Source organism: Aquila chrysaetos, chromosome 20, assembly GCF_900496995.4.
Source record: "Aquila chrysaetos chrysaetos chromosome 20, bAquChr1.4, whole genome shotgun sequence".
Taxonomy (NCBI): Eukaryota; Metazoa; Chordata; class Aves; order Accipitriformes; family Accipitridae; genus Aquila; species Aquila chrysaetos.
Window position 1 is genome coordinate 24,136,102 of NC_044023.1, and position 20,279 is coordinate 24,156,380.

Consider the following 20,279-nt stretch of genomic DNA (forward strand, 5'->3'; position numbering starts at 1 on the left):
TAACGGCTGGTCTTTGCCTGCCCTGCCGCCCTCCTCATCCCCACCGCCTCTCCAACCGCATGACTGGCCAGCGCCCTCCGGATCCGTCTGCTGACCTTTTACAGCCACGTACGTCAGCTAAGCACAGCCCTTCACCCCGGGACATCCTTTCCGGGACAGTTCTTAGTTTCTCTGTGCACACCCACAGCTTTCTCAAGAGCTTTTGCCTCATCCGGATTGAACGTCCTCCCTTCCCAGATTTGTCTTCCTACCAGGTGGGATAAAGCCGCTCCTTCCTTGGCAGCGTGGCCAGCTGGGCAAGGGATGCTAACCGGGCGACGGAGATGTGACGTGGCAGCCCCGTGACACCCTCCGCTCTCAGCACTGGGCGAAGCTAATGCCGACCACGGAGCTTTGCCCATCGCGGCACCGGTCCCTCGGGAGCCCGGCGGCGGGTCCTGCAGCCCCTGGGCAGCAGCGAGCATCAGCCTGCTGCGAGCCCCGGCTCCGGCCGGACCCCCGGGCAGCGCAGGGCCAGCCAGACCCCGCCACACCAGCACGGTGCGGTGCCGGCGGCTGCTTTGGCTCGGCACAGAAGTTGGTTGTGCCGGGCAGGCGATTCCCGACGGGTCCGTCTGCACTGGAATAACTTCCTCTGAGCAGCATGGCCAAGGCAAAAGTAAAAAAAAGTCCTTGATTCACAACAAAAGGGCAAAAAGGATGATTCATGTTCTTCATAAACGCTATATGTCATTTCTTACTTTATAGATAGGCTTACAGAATTCGGAGACTCAGACTGATACATGATTTTAAGAGCTTTACTCACTACAAATAATCTTTTGATGATGAAACTAACTGCGTAAAGCTTTGGAAGAAAGACCTTGCATGAATATAGCCAAATTAGGAAACCCATATCATAACAGCTGTGTTCATAACCACATGTATTGCTGTTTTATTTTGTAATCTACATTACTGGATCTATTTTTGACTACAAACTAGATGACTCATTTGATCACGACCAATGAAAAAAACATAGTATGTTGCCACAAAATATTTCTTAGAGTTGATGCAGTATTTTTTTTTTCTTTCCACTGCAATATATCTCTTTACAACCAACCATGGGCAAAATCAGCACATACAGGAATTTGGCTTGTTTTATTCAATAATCAATAGAAAAGGAGCTGACTGGATTTAGTTGTCATTTGTCTGCCTTTTTGATTAGTTTCTTCCACTTATTCTTCTGTCTTTTTCCTTTGGTTGTGTTGCTTTGACTGAGATGAAAATTTCTTCAAAAATATTTCAACCAAATCTGTAGTTTCACTACTACATTCACGGAAGAGAGGCAAAAACTTAACCAAAAGCAGCTGCGGAGCCGTATTTTCTACTTCATTTATCCCTTTATGTTTGTACAAAAGAGAAAAATTGAAAATTAGCCAAGAATGTAATACCACAAATTCTCTCACTAGAAAACACAGCATAGTTTGCAGTAATCCCTTTAACCATAGCATTAGCTTCTTGATCTGCAGCGCACAAACTCTGCTGTCAAAGAGACGAAAGACTTCACCAGCTCACGCAGACCCCCGGTCGCTGAGGCTGCGGTGGTCCACACCAGCACATGGGGGTGTGCCGTCTGTGACTTCAACTAGTTCGTGGCATCATAAATGTTTATAGTTGTTGGCCATTTCTGTTGTCTCTGGGCCAAATTTTCACTTGCCGCAGTCAACAAGCAAGTCAAGCAGCTCTTTTAAATTAACGGTATCAGCGTGGATCTACCCTGAGGGGCAGAGCAGCACCGACTGCTCTGCGAGGCTCACGTTAGCTCTGTCAGCCCAGCGGCATCAGCCTTCTGGTTAACAGCAAAATTCATTTTCAGCTCCAAGGTTTCATTCCCCTTTCTGCAGCGATGCTTTTTATTTCTTCACAACAAAGCAGGTCAGCATCAATTCCAGGCAGAAACTTGGCCCTTTCCTCCATCTGAGATTCCTGAAGAAATCAAGAAATTCTTAAGAAAACCTTCCTGCTCTCCCAGCGCTGCCTCCCTCCTGCAGCAGGGCTTCAGCCTTGCTAGTCCGCTCCCTACACGCCTGGTCTCTCAAACCCCCCACTCCACAGACTGACCCCGATTCCCCACCCGGGCAGCTTCACGCCGACCTCGCTCCGTGTCACCTCGCCACCTCCCTGGGGACTTGTCCCCTTCCCCTGAGAAGCCCGAGCAGGGAGAGGGGCTGGGATCAGAGCAGGGCACCGGCACCCATCCCCGCACACGCGCCAGGGCTGTGCAAGTGAAGCTGCGGCTCAGGGACCGGTCTCCCTTCAGTCCTTACGGCCGATGTATATCGTGTGTCCGTAAAGCTCCGTGTAAGCGCGGACAGCATCCGCGGCAGGACCCGCCAGCCTGCTGGTGTCCAGGCAGGGCTCCCGCTCCCCACGGGCAAGACCTCCAGCGGATGCACGGGCAGGAGCACGTGCGTTTGTGCCCGCCGCGATGGCAACCCAGATCCGAGGTCTGGCACGAAGGACGGCACTGACCACGTCGTAACCCACCTCCCCCCAGGGACGGATCCTGCCAAGGTCCGTGCCGTGTATCCCTGGGCACGCGGCGGGGAGTGCGTGCCACAGCCGGGGGTGACACGTGGGTGGTGGCGAAGGAGGGGACAGGGAAGCTCCAGCCCAGCGAGCTGATCTGGTAAATCACTGGCCGGCTGCAACGACCCCGGGAGTTTGTCTTAATTTAGACGGCGCCTGTCCGCACCTCAGCACCTGATGGGCTCCTCTCCTGTTTCATCCTCTTCTTCCCACTTTTTTGGGGGTCTCTGCTGCACGAGGATGAAGCCTTTGAGGTGGGCTTGCCAGCTCCAGACGCAGCCCTGACGCACACACTAGAGAGCCGGGCTCGGCGAGCTGCTCCCTCTCTGCCAAGGGGAGCGTCTGGTGAGAGGGTGCGGGGTTCGGGAAGGGGCAGGGAGGATGTGGCCTTCATTCTCCAGATTCAAAAGTCAGAAGGGCTGAAAAGCAGCTTGCTCCATTCTTCAAAGCCACGGCTGAAACAATACGAGAGGCAGGAATATAAATGAGGCATAAAGCTGCAAACTCAACTGCGTTAGACCTTGCAAAATCCATCTTAGCAAGTACAGATTGTGACCTGAGAAATGGGTATTGCTTAAGACGCTTTAAATCACAGAGAATGATGCACTAGGAGAGACAGCCCTCCACAGATGACCTAATATGTCTTTTCCTCCCCTGTCCTCAGTGACTCCAATAAACTCCCGACCTTGCAGACCAATCAAGAGGAACTCAGAGGAGACGGGAAGTCTGGCTTCACCTTCAGCATCTTGTCAGAAGAAGCAAGCAGCTCTGCTTGGTTCAGAAACAATTACTAATGCCAACCTCTTACTGCCATTATATCAGCTAGCAACTATTTTTTTGCTCGTGGCACAGGCTTCTGCCTTCAGAGATCAGCTGACTGCCAAGCGCACTTCAGGAAGCTAGAGTCTGGTGACACCTCTGCGGGGATAGTTTTGTCCTGATAAAAGCTGCCAGTGAATCAACAGGAAGCTGAAATCTCTGCTTCTCATAATTGAGCATCTTTCCCCTTTGTCCATTTGTCGGCAATTTATGGGGAATGACTACTGCAGAGACTTAACTGTGTTTAGTCATAGGATGATTTTGTCTCTTCCTAGCAAAGAGCTAAGTATAGCGCAGACTCATTATTCAGAGGCCGTCAGTGATAACTGGCGTTGGCATCCTTCCCGAGGCACAGTTTGAGCAGCCGGGTCCTCCTCGGAGCCGACTTTAACTTGCCTTTGCCTCTCCCTGACTGCACTTTGCCCTGCTTCGCAACCTGCCATGACACTGGGGCAGATCTCATCCTCAAAGACAACATTTATGGCTGTTATTCTTGATGACAGGCTGAATTGTTCAGAAACCTAGGAACTAAAACAGTCACCGTCCAGCTTGGCTGAGTTTCCTGTCTCTGAGCGCATCCACTGTCAGGTGCTTCTCAAGGGGTTTCTGAACATCAGAAATAATCTGCCCTCGATAGGGCTTCTCGCTCTGGCTATGCTTAGCTATCGCTTGCCATGCTTTATTTGTGTATCATTAATTACAACAATTCCATATGTATTTTACTGTGAATATAAGCATCCAGGATGTTTTTAAATCTTATTCTAATCTTGGTTTTATTATCTTCCAATATTAAGAAATCATAGAGCCTCATTACACACTGTGTCAAGCATTGTTTCCATGCTGATGAAAAGCCTTCGCTAGATGGGGAGGAGAGCCTGGTCATTGCCCTGGCACCCAGAGCCTGCTGGTGCACAGCTCTACAGCTGCTACTTAGAACTAAAACCAAGAAACAAAAAAACCCCAAACCCAGCACTTTTCCATGTAACGTCTCTCCGCAACACGGATTTGCCACCCACAAACAGATGCCTTTCTTTCCGTGCTTGTCTGAAGCGCGTCTCTCGGCTCCGGGCAGGCGCGGGAGCGGTGGGGGGACCTGCCGCAGCTGTCCCTGGGGCTGGGTGGCAGCTCCCTGTTGGGTGCTGGCCCTTCCCGCCGTGCCTCGTGGCTCCCAGAAATCCCTTTGTAAGTTCTTTCCTATTTCCCAGGTTGCCACATGCATGCGTGCATTGGGAAAGTGAGGTAATGTCACCCCATTGCCATTTCAAATGTTTTCTGGGGCTGCCAAGCCCTTCATGGCACGGGTTTGAAAAACAATATCCCTGTGCTGTTCCCTCTCCTCGCTCCCAAAATGCCCCTGGAAGGTCAGGTTCAAACGCCCTCCCCAGAGGGACTTTCTCTCTCTAGAATTTCTCTTCTGCCTTTGCTTTTTAACCCAGTATTTTTTGTGGATGTTTAAACACCTCTTCTAAAAAAATGCAGACATTCGCTCTGTGTGTCAGGGCACAGTCCCACTCCCTGGGGGGGGGGGTCACCAGCCCCTGATGGCTTTGGCCTGTTCACTGTATCAGGCCAGTATTACCTACGCGGCTCCATTCTGATTATTTCTCTTGAACAGAATTAATCCCTTCTCCCTGGGCTGGATCCTGGGAGGCATCGACCGCTCAGTCCTGCGCCGGAGAGGGAGAGCACCCAGCATTGCACAGGGCTGCAGAGGAGAGCTCAGTGTTCACCAGCTGTAGAATAATGTCATCACTGTCCCTGGGTGATTTTGAGGCACGATTGGAGAATTCAGCAACCCCTGAGGCACCATGCAGATTTACCCCTCTCTGCACAGACCCAGGCAATACATCCCGTAGCTGGAAGCAGCAGAAAGTCCTTATCTTCTTCTGCAGGCTGAGGAACCATGTAGGCAGCAAAGAAGAGCGTGGCTGGAGCACGAGACAGGAAATACAGGCGCCTGTGTTGCATTCCCAGTCTCCTCCCAGTGAGGTACCAGTCTCTGCCGCCATTCACTCGTTTTCCTTTCCACACGGCCGCTGTACATTGTATTATATTTCGGAAAAGCATATCCAGGTGCTGGGGACAAAATGCCCTGTGAGCTCTAATAAATCCTGCCAGGGTCACATGCGGCAGCAGATGAGCAAAAGGGACATAATTAATCGTGAAGCGCTCTCAGAAACTGAATACAGGTCAAAATAAGCCCGGGGTATCTGTTTTCCTTCTCTGCAGGAAAGTATGTAAGAAATCTCAGAAAAATGTACCAACATGTGAGCTATTAAATCAGCATAAGAGTTTAGGATTTTTTTTTCAAATTACAGTTGCAAAGAGATGGTTCAGTCCTGAGCTGTGGTTGCATTCCCAGCTCCTGGTAGCTCTGCTTTGATCACAGAACGTAAGGAGGCAGTCAGATCCTGGTTTCTGTTATTTCAGCATGGGTTTTTCCTGGACTCAGGCACAACGAGGAAGGGAGAATGGCAGGGAACAGCGAAAGGGGGAGAGAGCTGGGAGGGGGAGCACGTGGAGCCCTCTTACCCTCACCTGCACAAAGGGGCTCTGTGCCAGGCCTCCTGGCCAAAGCAGGAGCAGGCAGGAATGTTTGTTGAAAGCTGTAAAGACCTTGCCATTTCATGTAAAAAATAACCCAAAAGGCAATAGATTGTCATTCAACGCTTAACATACGTTGAAATAACAGGAGAAACATGGCTTTGGACAGTTTCTTCTGCTAAAAATGTTCCCTGTCTGTCGTCCGTGATAAACTGCCCCAGCACATTCCTGTCTGATTCGGGAAATCCGTTTCCCTGAGCTTGGTGTCAGAGCCTAGGATGGTGGGAGAGCAGGACAGTGGGAGAGCGGCGACAGCAGAATGGTGGGACAGCAGGACGGTGGGGACAGCAGGACGGTGGGGACAGCAGGACGGTGGGGACAGCAGGACAGCCCAGCCTAGAAAGGCGACTTGCCTTGAGAGCTGCCAGCTCCCTCCACCCCGCCCGGGCACCCCCAGGCCCCGGGCCCCATCCCCTCCCCTCCGTGACACCGCCGCTTTGGGGCGGGAGCTCTTAAACCCACGATTTTTGGTTTTTTTCTTTGCCCGCTCTCTTTTTTTTAAGCCGCGGGGTCTGCGGCGGGACCCGCGCTGCGCTGCGCGGGGAGGCGCGCCCACGCACACGTGCGCGCGTTAGCCAGCCCGCCCCGCCCCGCCGCACGCCATTGGACAGAAAAGTTTGCCGGCGGCGGCGGATTGGCTGAAGGCGGATCGGGGCTGCCGCGCTCGCCAATGAAAGGCGCCGGTGCGGGCGGCGCGCCCCGGGCGAGCGGCGGACGCGGCGCGGGATGGAGCTGAGCCCCGGCGTGCAGAAGGTGGGTCGGGGCGGGGGGGGACACACGGACGGACCGAATGACCGGCCGGCCTGGGCCCCCCGTGGGTCCTGTTTGCCTTTCCCTCCGCGCTGGGTGTCCCGTGCCCGGTCAGGGCTCTGCCGGGGCTGCGCGGTGCCCGGAGCGGCGGTGCGCGGGGGCCGGGAGAGACGCGCACCTGGGACCCCCCCTCAGCGGCGGGGCCGCCCGGCTTCACTTCGTTCGGGAGGGGTTTCCCATCTCCCCTCGCCGCCTCTCTCCCCTGCCCCGGGCCGCCGGCTGTGCTTGCTCAAAGGCTTCCCTAAGGCGGGGGGTGCTGAGCCCCCTCGGGTGTGAGTGGGATCCCCCCCCCCCCCCCAAGCACCCCGCGTTACCGGGGCAGTTTGCCCCCCTTATTTCTTTCCTTCTGACTACGTGGCCCGGTTCAAAAGTGTCTGGAGTCCTCTGGAGCAAAACTCCCCCAGCAACTGGTGTGATACTGGTTTTGAGTAAGGAGCCGAAGCAGCAGATGCACAGAGAAGGAATGGCACAGAGCGTGAATATTGTGCGAGTTATTAAATACTCGGGGTTAAGAGTGGACAAAAGTAATCTCTGAAGTACTTCAATTTTTCCTACATCTCAATAGGGCAGCTCTAGCTGTGTGCTGTGGCCACACAGGCATGCGCTGGGTCTGCCCAGCCAGAGCGCCTGGCTGTGCATCTGGGTTTGTTCTTATTTCTGTACAAGAAATCTACTTCAAGAAAACTTTTGCTGGAAAAGCAACTGTTTGTTGTCTAAATTAACTTGCATAAGACTCTGACCACTGCTGCTCTCAGCTTCTGTCCTTGCAGTATGTTGCTTGTCTCCTTTTAGACCCTTTGGAAAGTGTTTGCTCCTTGTGCTCAGGCTGTCAAAGCCTTGCTTTCCCCAGGAAACCAGGGGTCTCCGCCACAGTGTCCTTTGAGAAAAAGAACCGGAATAACTGAAACACCCTCTTGGCATGGTGTTAAGCTGAATGGAAGGGATTTTAATTGCTAAATAAAAAACATGTGGAATGGGTTGCCAGGGTGCAGCTGCTCTTACGACCTTACTTGCTGTACCTTTGTCACTGTATAATTAGGAGATGAGTTAAACACTTAATGTCAGCGCTTCTCAGTTTCCACATTGTTGTAATCCCATCTCTTGATGCCAGATGGCCCTGGCCAGGCAGTGCCGAGTGCTGTGCCCGGGGATGGACCTCCGTGGGTTGGCCAGGGCACAGGGACACCTCCAGCCCTTTGCCATGAACTTCTGTGAGAAGTTTCTTGCCAATGGTGTCCTTGGAGATCCCGCCCTGACTGTCAGGACGGGAAGGGTCAGCCCGTCTCTGTCTTGGAGGTGTAGCTCCCTCTATCCCACTAGGTTTGAACTGTGCCACTGCTGAATCCCAAGGAAAGCTATCTGTTGGATTTCATGGAAAACTGGATGCTCCTTGTAGATGACCCTGGGCAAATGTTGGTGTTTGGCAGCGGGGGTCACAGTCTGCATTGCGGTCTGGGTGGATGGGGCTGTGCCCTGCACCCTCTGCAGCGTGGTGCTCCTGCTCTCCGTGTGTCCTGCCTGAAATAACTGATTTTTGGGTGGGAGTGAGGAGTTCCTCCTTCCCTCCCTCCCTTCCTCCTTCCAGCTCTGCTGACCCCCTTGGCTGCCTGCCACAGGGACCCTGTTAGTGCTTGCTGGCGAGGGCAGGCTCCCCCGGTGCGGCACTGTGGGGTGACCCTGTCCCCGCAGGTGTGCGGGGGGTGGCCAGGGCTTGGCGAGGACCCGCCGGGAAGGTCTCCTCTGGTGCGTCATCCCCGGGGACTCGGAGCAACGTGTCCTCTGCCGGCGGGTCCCTGTTGCTGATAACCCTCGGGCACGTCCATAGGGTCCTGGCTGCCGCAGCTTCTGTGGGGAGGGCACCTCTGGATGCCAGCTGGAGACCCTCGGGAAGCTCGTACCAGGCACCGAGTGGAGATCGATCCCACGGGAGTGAAAACTGACCCTTTTTCATGGGCAGCGGCAGTTGTGGGTTGTGTGCTGGGCTGTGGTCAGTCTGGTTTTGTCAGACAGCAGCTCCGTTCCTGCCTTGCCCAGAGCACTGCTCGGGGGGCTGAGCGGGGCCAAGCCCCTGCCAGCAGCCCCAGGCTGGGGGTCCCTTGTGGGAGGGAGCGGAGAAACAGGGCTAGACGTGGGCAGCAAGGAGGGCTGAGCAGTCGGTGCTGTGGAGCAGGAACGTGCCCTGGCAAAGCTGTCTCTGCACTAGACCTGTCTCCCCGGAGCTTCTCGAGCATCATCCACAGGGGATGGAGCAGTGAGGCTGCACAGCGGTACGTCAGGGGGCTTACTACGCACCCTGAAAGGCTTGTGAACGCCGAAACCGTCAGAACCTTTCCAGCACATGTGGCTGGATACTTAGCTCCCCTTAGTGGAAGGGCAAAGGACAAGATGTCATCTTTAATTTCACTTAAACGTGTGAAGGGAATAGCACAAACTGCCTGCAGTGGAAGGGCATAGTTCTGCTGTGAGATCTTCTCGTGGCTGCTCGTGGGCAGGCAGTGCGGAGCGTAACACCCCTGCGTGGGGCGAGGGAGGTGTGATGATGCCCTGGGTCTGCCTAATTCTTCTGACAAGCTGCCTGTCACCTGAGCTGGAACTGGGCACGGTAGTATCAAAAAGGAAAAGTCCCAGCCAGTTTGCACTTCAAAAGGGATACGAAATGACGCACTAAAAACAAGAGGGGGAAAAAAAAAAATACAGGCCCTGGATCACTGTCTGAATAATATATGTCCAAAGACAAATGGGCGTCTTTGCAGTAGACGGCTGTTTAATTTCCTGAATCATGAGAAGGGCACTTTTCCTGGGCATGGGGTGGAATACTGTCAAATTTTAATTTGGCTTGGCAGTGTCGCGCAACCAGTTTGAGCAAGTCGGGGAAGGCAAGTCTGGAACTCATTAGGGCTTGTTGCAAGGCCCTGAAAATTTGATTTTCAATCACTGTTGGGTTTAATTATTGTTGATGTCTTGCCTAGCGTATTATGGGATTCTTTCTGAGGAAATTAAAACAGCATGAGTGGGACGGCATTCTGTTTGGCAAATGGGTTGTTTAGATTAAATTCTAAATGGAGAGTTAAAACGCAAAACAAAGATAAAGCGTGATGGCTGGCATTTTGTGTGTTACTGGAGCTGGTTCAGCTGGACTGTGCAGGCAGCAGGATTTGTGTACTGTCCTCACTAAATTCAGTCCATTTTTGTCAGGAGAAGAAAATAACCCGCTAGGCTAAAAGCCCTGTTCAAAGCCAAGGTAAAGCTTACTCAGTTAATACAAATTTTAATTCTCTAACTTTTTCTTTCTTCAGTTCTTTAGCATGGGTTTTTGCAAACACCCAAAGCAGACTGTAGGACAGGGAAAAAGCATTGCTGCTGCTGTGATAAATCAGCCCCAGTGTATGCGGGGGCCTGGGTGACTCGGGGTCTCGGGGAGAGGCAGAAGCCTCCCTTCTCCATCAGTAAAGTATCCGGATGCTTGAAGACTCCTCTGTGTATATCTGCAGACGTGGATGGGAACACTCTTAAGGGTTGGGAACGTGCCCTTTGTAAAGTCCAAAAATTTAGAGCTTTTTAAAAAACTTGAGGAATACATTGGAGACTCAGCTTTTTCAGTTATTTTTTCATAAACTGTATGCCTTTCATAAACTGTATGATCAAGGTGTACAGGATACTTGGGCTGAGCCCCAGCTGTGTTTTGCCCTCAGCACGGGGAGCGCTCGGCGATCCTCCGCAGCGCTCGGGCAGATGGCTGGCTTTGCAGGGAAAGACGCTCAGCTCCCAAATAACAGGGGTTATGCCCAGAAGTATTCTTCTGCAGGATACATCTGCAAAATCTCTATTCTGTCCAAAACCACTTCTAAGCAATTTGGGCACGCAGAGATAAAGATGGCAAGCGCTCTAACTGCAGTGAGTGTGCCTGCAAAGCCATGGCCTTAGTCATTTAAACATGCTAGCGCTCATTTGTGTAAATGCTGTCAGGAGCTGTACAAGTGATTTCACCTCTGCTGTTGAAAGTTGGACCTCGTAATTTTTAACAATTAGACCACCAAGAGTTTATTCCTCGGACACTTCTTTCATGGTCACGATTGCTGGTCATAGTCTCCGTTGTCATAATCAAACTCTGAACTTCTGCTAAGTTGGTACCTTCTCTGTAAAGCCTCCTCTGGATGGTCAAGGGGTTTGGTCCCTGTGTCGGTGACAGGGTACACATGGCTGATGGCCTGGGGAGATGGCTGTAGCACGCCTGTGCCCCCCTGTGAAAGCTGGTTTGTACTTGCGGGACTGAAAGCCCCGCTCCGAGCTCGGCGTCGCTGCTGGAGCGCAAGGGAGGAAGCGCTGCTGCAGCTGTCATGGGGAAACAGATGTTGATCTTAATGCAGAAACCTGCTTAGCTCTGAACGAGTATTTATAGCTATGAAATCATAAAGCAGCACATGGGTTAAAGAGCTTATTTTGGGACTTGGACTCGGAGCTAAATTCAGTCCCATAAAATAAATTTACAAGTTACAAAATCCCTCTTGTCCTGCAGGGAGGCAGTGTCTGGAGTATTTGTTTAGGCTGAGGGTTTTTTTCCCTTTTAAAAAGGAAATATTGTGTTTCAGCCATTCAGGAAAAGAGGTATTCAGATGTCCTAGCTCAAAGCTATTGCTCCTTTTAAAGATGGGGCTCAGAGAAAGGGAAAGATTTCAAGGCAGCTATTTGCAGGTTTTGGAAGAGCAAGAGTTTCCTAATGCTGGTTACCAGCCTGATTCCTCATGCTTTTACCATCTCACCTACTCCGAACCCCTTGACTTCAGTACTTCAGTTACTGAAAGTAACTGCTCTGAAAGTACTGAAAGTACTGCTCTGAACTGCTCCAGAGCAGTTATTTCCCTCTGCAATGGGGGGCTCTTTCCTCTTGCTGGGTGTGCTGGTTTTGCCCTCCCCTGCAGGTCACCGTGCTTTCATGAGTCAAACGCAAAGTGCATTAAAAGCAGTTGATAAAACTGAAATGAATAGCAGCTTTGACTTAATTGCTGGTAGATAAGGTATCTTAAATTGTTAATGTTTAGCTCACTAGGTGCAATTTCTCAAACCTGGTCAGGAATGGCTATTCTGAATCGATCAGAGAGGCAAGGGAAAGGAAAGCCTGTTCTTCCTTGTCCCGGGGGGGTGGGTGATCCCAGTGAATTAAAATAGGCACTGGTGAGCAGGAGAGCGTGCTGGCTGGCTCACTTGAAAGTCAAACAGTGCAAATAAAAATACTGGGGAAAGGGAGGGGGATGGCTGAGTAGTAGGAAATAAGGAAAATGGAAAGGTTTTTTTCTGCTAGTACTTAACTGTGGATGCTGTTAGCTGTACCTTTCAGACATGCAAAAATACACACTTCTAGGAAAGTAACTTTTGCTTGTGCCTGCAATGTTAAAGCCTTGGTTAAGAGAAGCACTAAAGCAGCTGGGTGGCTGTTCTATACAAACTGCTGTGCAAATATCATTATTTTCTAGTGCAGTTGTTTGTCTGTTGGAAGCTTTAAATGCTGGGGGTTTATTGCCTTACTAAATGGGCTAAATTCTGTCAGGATTAGCTTTTACATAGTCTTTATGTATTCCAGATAGTGTTTCATTGGGAAGAAACCTGTCATAGGATGAAAAATCTACTGTAATCTTATCAGAGGAACATAGGAAAGCAAATTTACCCAAAAGCATTGTGGCTGGTTGCCCGTGCCCTACCAGTATTTGAGGTGGCACAGCCCTTCAGCTTCTGCATTAGGGTTCAGGGCATCACCAGCCACAAGATTAACTTGGACTTGTTCATTTTCTCTTTCTGAACACCTAGAAATGTGTCACTCAAACACCTCACTTTATTTTCCTTCTATATAAGAGTGTAACTTGTGTCAAGATTATGAAGTTCCAGGCAAAAAAAAAAAAAAAAAAAATCCCCTCTGTTCATATCACATGTGCTGCCAAGTCTGCTTGGACTACCAAAGAGCATCCACAAGTGCCAGCTACAACAGGGAGCCTGCAGGAGGACAGCCAGCCAGCTCCTGTCAGCCATGTGTCTTGATCCAGAGCATCAGGATACAGTAACTGAGCAGTATTTCTCCTAGTTTAAAGCACCTGTCCTGGATCTGGACATTTAGGATGTGAACACAGACCAGACCTACAGCCCCAGAGGCTGGTGTGACAACTTTGCAGTCGCTGTCAGAGGGCTGCTAATTTACTATACCTTTCCTCTTATACATTGCATGCCCAAGCCATTTTTTTTTTTTCATTCTTGCACAGCTGGATGGGCCTTTTGAGATTTTGGAGGGGGTTGTGATAGTGGCCAGATCCTATGGAAACCTTGGGGTTGATACAGTGAAGCTGCAGTGAAATGCCTTTGTGCCCTTGGGCACATCTTCAGCCTTCTTGTGTCTTGATCTCCTCCATTGTAAAATGTGAACAGTAGAGCTGAGAAGATATTTAGGAGGATGAAATCAGTCGTGTTGTACAGAAATTTGATGGAAGCAGCTCCTGAAGCACAACATGTCAGTGTATGGAGGGACCCCCATTCCTGATGGTATTTCAGCACCTTCTCATGCTGGAGGTGGGAAGGACAAAGCTGGCTCAGTGAAGGTAGTTGGTGATTAGTGAGACACTTACCTGAGCACTCTGGAACTTGGCACAGCTGCTGTTTAATTAAATTTAGGTGGGTTCTTCCCATTCCACACACCTACGCACAACTTGGATTGGTTTTATAATTAAGACCAAGTGTCTGAAGCACTGTCTTGCTTGTGGAAAAATCTATTCATCTTATTTTTCAAAGTTTGCCCTTCTCTTATCATTAATTCACACATTGTTAGTGGAGAAAGGAATGCTGCCAACTATGTGCTCTTGGAAGAGTGAGATATTTGCAGAGGCTCTGGTTCTGTTGTATCTCTGTCATCCTGTAGGTTGAGATCTGGCAGCTCCATTGAAATAGTTTTCTCAGATATCGGTGCCTTTTCCTGGTCTTTATGTTGCTAAAATAAAAGGCAACAAACTTTTTACTCTGCAAAGTTTAATATCAATAAGTGCTTCCAGTATTCCAGGTGATACAAACTCATTCACTGGTGACTTAAATAAATCCTATAGAGAGAGTATGAGATGAAAGACAGTCTTTAAGTGACTTTTTTTTTTTTTCTGTGAGTGTGGTAAATTGGATAACTGTGCTTGCTCAGAATCTGGCAGGGAAACAAATTGCTTTCAGGTCATGATTACAATAGATGTTTTCTGTCTGTGAAAATGAGAAGAAAATAAATCAAAACAATCCTTCACTGTTCCCAGTCAAAATTATAGTAGCAAGTGTGTGTATTGACTAATGCACTTCTAAGAGTAGTTGTTTGCCCTTGTGCAAATGTATTCCACTTGCAGACACTGTCAGGAAGCCCCTTGTAAAATCCAGAAAAGTTTGTCCAGCAGAGCCCTGAGTTTCCCACTTGAGGGAAGCCCTCCTGCCTGGCCTTTGGCTGGTCCAAGGCATGTTTGGGACAGTTTCTTCTGTGCCAGTACTAGGAATTGACTCCCAAGCACACCTGAAACTGGACCTCACCAGACATCAGGTGTAGTCAAGGAGGATGTTTGTTGGTTGTCAGCAGGAGGGGAAAAAATTAGTGTGATATGCAATATGTGAAACTGTTGGACGAGGTCAGTGTGCTTCAGGAGTGGCAGGTCTGCTGCTGTGGCTCTTCTGCTCTGGTGTATCAGTGTCCTTAGTGCTGACGCTGACAAAGTGGAAGGAAAACTCCACATCCCCAGGAGCACCCCTAGAGCTAACATTTTTCATACTTCAGTTGGGCTGAATGCTGTAGCTTTGCATGCAAACTCCCTGGCCGTGTATGTCTGGGGTGAGGGACGCTTGCATGGGCTGGGTGCGGAGCAGAGCTGACCTCCATCAGACTGATGGCATCAGACCTTGCCTCTGCTTGATAAGCAGAAGCAGCAAACATCTTCCCTAGTGAATGGCAGTGCGGTGAAACCAGACGGGGCTCCTGCATGTGAGATCTGTAGAGTATCTCTTCCAGAAGAGAGGATGAACCAAAACAAACCCAGGCTGAACTCCCTGTCCTCCACCCGGGGCATGGGGATTTCATCCCACCCAGGGATTGTGTGTTGGGTTCCTTCAGTATCTCGCTTACTCGTTGCCTTAATGTGCATTTAAGGTGAGTTCAGTGGGGTGGCATCGCTGGCGGTTGTGCCCTCCCAGGCAGAAGCCTGGGGCAGCGTTGGCTCCGACGTTGGTACCCGCAGCGAGCTGAGGTCGAGTCGTCGGCTTCTCCAGCCTCTGCCAGCTCTCGGTGTCAGATCAGCGGCTGCTCCTCTTGCGTTGGAGCAACACTCGCCCCAGGCTGTGCTCAGCACTGGATCCTGAGGAACAACTCCACAAAAGAGCTTTTTGGATCCTTGCGGCTCTCCAGTGATGTCCTTTGGGGGCAATACTTCCCCAAAAGTTTAAGAAGCAGGTTTAATGAGAAGCAGGTGATCCCCTTCCTCAAGGAATTTCAGAGGTTTTCCAGGATGGGAAAGCTCTCTAGGAGAATGCCGAGTGAGACAGATTGCCCATCCAAACCATGAATTAAGGTGCGTGAGGCCCAGCTCTTGAAAGGAGGTTTCTGCCAATGAATCCAGGAGAGGCTTCATTGGGATTCTTCGACATGGTAAAAGGACCTTAAGTCAGTATTTTAGGATTCAGAGTAATTACTTGTTTAAATAGCTAAACAAAGCTGTGGGTTTTTTTCAGATACAGCCTTTACTACTGGGACATTGAGGCCAAGTTTTCAGTGCCTTTTGTGTTCATCTGGAATTCTGGGCCTTTATTTAAGTTACACTGAAAATGAGATTTGTTTTTTGACGTGTACTTCAATCGTGCCTTGTGAAAGTGGAGCTGTAGGGGATAGCTCAGCCTTCAGCATTGCTGTGCTGATATGCAGGTAGTGATACATTGATACCCTCAGGAGTGTTAATGATAACTGCCCTTGCACTTAAATGTATATACAAAAGCTAGCCAAATGATTAAAAATCAAAGGGCCTCATTTAACCAAACACCTGTGAGTTCAGATTTGTTGGACTGATGAGACCCTTTTGCCAGTGTAGGAACCACTGAAAGGGAAAATGATCTTGGTAATGTGACCAGGGAACTGAGAAACTTATTTCTTCTAGTGCATCTGCTTTTCAGCTTGAATTAGGAAATTAAAACAGGAGTGAGACTATTTGACATGGGTTTCTTGTTAGTTCAGAGTAAATATTAACCTGGGCACTACCTTTACTCTATATAGCTATTTGAAACTTTGATACCTTATTTAAGACTCCCAATAGCGTACAGAACAGCATGGGCTCAGAACTAGGGTAGTTCTAGTTACCAGAAGATTTGGGGGAGCAGCAGAGGGTCTGTCCATTGCTAGCACAACAGTGTCCTGCCTCGCCTTAAATTTAGGGCAATCTCATAACGTGCATGCCCCAGGCTTGGTCTTGGTGATGGCTCTGTCCCTGCTGCTGATGCCAGGATTTGCAGAGGTGACTGAGCCAAGTGCTTGACCTCGCTGCCCAAGTGAAGTGCTCCGAAGGAAGCTTTGGACACAGCCAGGGCAGTTCCCCCGTTCAGCCCAGGGTCTCCGTGGGGCTGGGGGGCTGCTTGGGACAACCAGCCCCAGGTCACCTGGCAGCAGGTGGGTTTGCCAGCTCGCTCTGCCAGGGAGGCTCGTGCCACCGAGTCCTTGGGCATCCCAGAGAAGCTTTTTCTGGCCAGTAGCTGATGCTACATGCTGCTGTTACTTCATGAGGACAGAGTTCAGAAGTCCCTAGCTTTGGTCAGACAGGCTGCTAGGTAGCTCGCCCTTCCTGAAGGAGAGACAATTGCATGTATGCTGAGAAGGGACAGTTGGGTGCAACATGTGGTTGTGTATAATAAGACAATTATAGCAAATCTGCCCTGCTGGACCCACAATAGGAAGGGAAATGCAGCCAAAGAGGCTTTTTGTGTGTACAGAGTCTGGCTTTATTCCTGCTTTTAACTAAAACACAGCCCCTTGGATGTGTTAATATTTTGCTGTTGGGCTTGGCTGATTTTTTTTCTCCTGCAGCCTGTGTAAATACTGTTTAGCTTTAACCGATGGTGGTGTACTTTTCCAGAGCTTGCAGCCTTCCCCTTGCTGTGATACAGATACCTCTTCTGTTAGATGTAAACACTTACACCCTCCAGTTATTGGAAATCCTTAAGGAAGTTTCAGTTAGCTCCCTATTATTATGCAAGTTTAGCTCTGTTATAGTCAACTAATGATGACAAATTAATTGCTATCCATCCACATCCCTGAACTCCTCAACAATTGTGCCAAGCAAACTGGTCCCACACATGTGGATATTGTATGACTTTTCCCTTTTTTCTTTGTTCAAGGGACTTTCTCAAAGTTAGAGTTGTTAATCTCCAAAATTCATTGCAGCTGGAGGAACCCCACCCAAAGTGTTCATGTGGTCCCTTAGCTTCACTTAAGCTCTCTTCTGCCCTAGCTATGATTTATTGGGGTAGGATATCAAATGCCGAGACTGCGTGAGGGTCTTCCAGAGGCTGCACAGAAGGGTTTGTATTGAACTTGCCATGGGCACTGGGGAGCGGTCTGACCGTGAGGAGAGGTGAAATGAGGACCTCGGCTCTGAAGCGCTGTTGTGAACTTGCAGTAACTTTTTGGAAACCAGCTTTTCCTCTCTCCTCCCTAAAAAGGAGGAGAAAACATACTTGAGGTAGTTATGTGTCTCCATCGCCGTTTTTAGTCTCCAAATAAGGTGTTGTGCAATAAGTGCTCTCAGGACCGAGACACCTCTGCAGAAGCAGGAGGGCCCCGCTTGGCCAGTCCCTTCTGGAGCTGCGGCTGTGCCAGCCGGTCCCAAAAGCCCTTTTGGAGGCTGGAGAGCAGCGGGTGACTTGTGCGGCAGTGCCGGCGAGGATTAACGCTCTCATGGGGTTACCCTTCAGCCTGTTCGTGGATCTGCTGTGATGGTACTTGTGCTCTCCGCCGGCATCGAGCACAGCAAGTTGGAGCGAGCAGAGTCCTGCCTCATGTCCCATCACTGGGTGTGAAACTAACTCCTGCAGGAGGGTGTTTGTTCTTGGAAGTTTTGTGAGTCTTCAACAGTATCTGATTAATAACCACATTGGCCAAACTTGCGAAAATTCTGGACCTTATTTCAGGCCTGAGTTCCTCTGAGGATGCGACTCCAGACTAATCTGCCAGCTGGGCTCATGACCCTACAGGCCCACTTGCCCTCAGCAGCGGTGTGGTGGCCGGTGCTGCTGCTGACCAAAGGGATGTCCTCTCCTGGCTGAAGCTGCCCAGCATTTGCTTGTGGTACGTGGTGTATGTACTGCTAATGGTGAAACCGTACTGCTAGGACATACCTTGGCTTTTCAAGGTGTTTGTTTCCCATCAGCAGGACTACTACAGACTCTTTTTGTGATTAGACCAAGGTCCCTGTAGATACGCAGGAGAAAAGAGAACTAAAGGTCTTCCAAGGGAATACGGGCTAAGCATCCCTGATCAGATAAGGATCTCCTTGCTTCAGTCATCGTCCTTTTGTTACAGTGACTGACTTAGCAGCTAGAGCTGGCTCCACTTTCCTTTTTCCACCTTGTTTGTCACTTAAAGTCCTTGGTCTGTGCTGTGGTCTCATGACATGTAGCATGCTTCTGCTGAGGTCAAAACTAATTTATCAAGTCTGGCTTGATGCTGTGCCTTGTGCATAGCTGAAGAAAGATGGTATAAGGAGCAGTCTAATAACAAAAGAAAAGGAAAAAAACTAAGCATCACCAAAAAGCAAGTGCCAGATTTGTGACTGCGTTTCCCTTATGCAGTGTCAGTAGCAAATTTTCCAGCAAAGGTGGGTGCCTCTGGCTGGGGGGACCAGGCTGCAGGCAGTGAAACAGCCCAAGGCACATGCTCGGCTGCATTAGGTATTGGTCTGCTGTTATTATGCTCAGTTTCCCTCATGTATCAAACTCATTGAAGTCCTTAAAGGAAAGCAGAATATTGCTATGGGTTCTCGTGGCACTTGGTGGGTTAATCTGTGTTACAGATGTTCAGTGGGACTTCTCAGTTCTGCGATGACCTGAGATAAACCAACCTCTCCGCAAAAGCAGCTATTAGCAGAGGATGTTAGGATGTTAGCTTTTCCTAACTGGCCTTTTGTAAGCTCTGTGAAAATTTTGTATTGCATTTAATTTCTTCTACTCACTACTCCATAAAACAGTTGGGTCTCATGGAATGAGCATCCCAGGAGCAATGTGCTGCAGCCACCCCATACTTCTGTGGCTATACAAAGCAGAGATATTAAATGCACCCAAAACATCCCAAGGCACTTTTTTCCTTACTGTACAGTACATCAGCCTGCTCATCACTGTCTGCAGGAGGATCTCAGCAGCCATCCCATTACTGACGCTTTTGGCATTGAGCTGTTTATCACTACAGATTTAGACTGGGTGTGTGGAGAGCACAAAGCCATGACAGCTAATGGGGCTCTGTGTCCGTATATATCCAGTTGTACCTAAGAGGAAAGTACTTGGGTAAATGCAACTCTAAGAAGGGAGGAGACATTTCTGAGGGCCTGTGCTTATGATAGCTGGTGTGTCTGTTGAGCACTGGCAGGTCTGAGTTCAGCCCATTTGTGGTCTAGAAGTTTGGCCTGTCTGCCTGTAGCATTAGCCTGGGCATGGCATGGTCGTTCCTAGAGGAGCCTTCACTGGAAAACACTTAAGTAAGTTTAGTCTGAAGTCTCCTCTTTGTGGATGTACTAAATCTCTGGCACTGAACTGGTGGCGAGGAGAGTGGAAAGAAGCTTCCACTTCTTGGAAGGATTTTCAAGTCACGTGGATGTGAAAACAGCGTTATCTCCATGTGTCCCCTCGCACCAAACTTCAAGTGTCAAACTAGCTTCAGTAGACCCTTTGCCAAAGGGTCATGGGCCAAGATGTGCTGGGCTGGTCAGAGGGTGATGATACACAGGAAAAAAAACCTTCTGGAGTCTCAGCTGAGCTGCAAATGGAGCAGGCTGGTAGAGCTGGACTCTGACCTGCTCATAACTGCTAACCAGGGATCTGTCTTGCCAGACCTGCCTTGGAAGCTCAGTGCTCCTTTCCAAAGGAGTCCTCAAACTCTAAACCAAGATGGAGCCATATTTGGGTTTCTTCCTTGTCATTATAGGCGCTCTATTTTCCAACCACTGAGTGAACTTACCGATGTCTAGGATGGCCCTGCCTTTGGCCAGTAAAATAGTGAACCATGGTATTACTGGCGTATTCCTGAGATTGTTCAGAAATGTTTTTGTGGGTAGAATGGCCTCAATTTCCTATCATTTCACTACCTAAGAATTTCCTCTGCACTGACTTGCTTTTCTCTCTTTTAATAGCAAGAATGCTATAAGACAAAAAAGCCAAAACAGAAATCCTAAAATGCATTGTATATCTAGTCATGGTGAGCAGAATTTGCTTTTCTTCCAAGCAGTTTGTTGACA

General features: G+C 49.7%; 1 protein-coding gene across 1 annotated transcript in view; it reads left to right on the top strand.

The window, feature by feature from the left end:
* The first annotated feature begins 6,625 nt into the window (after positions 1-6,625).
* The window catches only part of LMCD1 (LIM and cysteine rich domains 1), a 34,504-nt gene continuing 20,850 nt past the window's right edge, over positions 6,626-20,279 (top strand). The window contains exon 1 of the mRNA XM_029996216.2: positions 6,626-6,741. Coding sequence (XP_029852076.1) covers positions 6,715-6,741 — 27 coding nt within the window. The 5' untranslated portion in view covers positions 6,626-6,714. The remainder of the gene's footprint in view (positions 6,742-20,279) is intronic.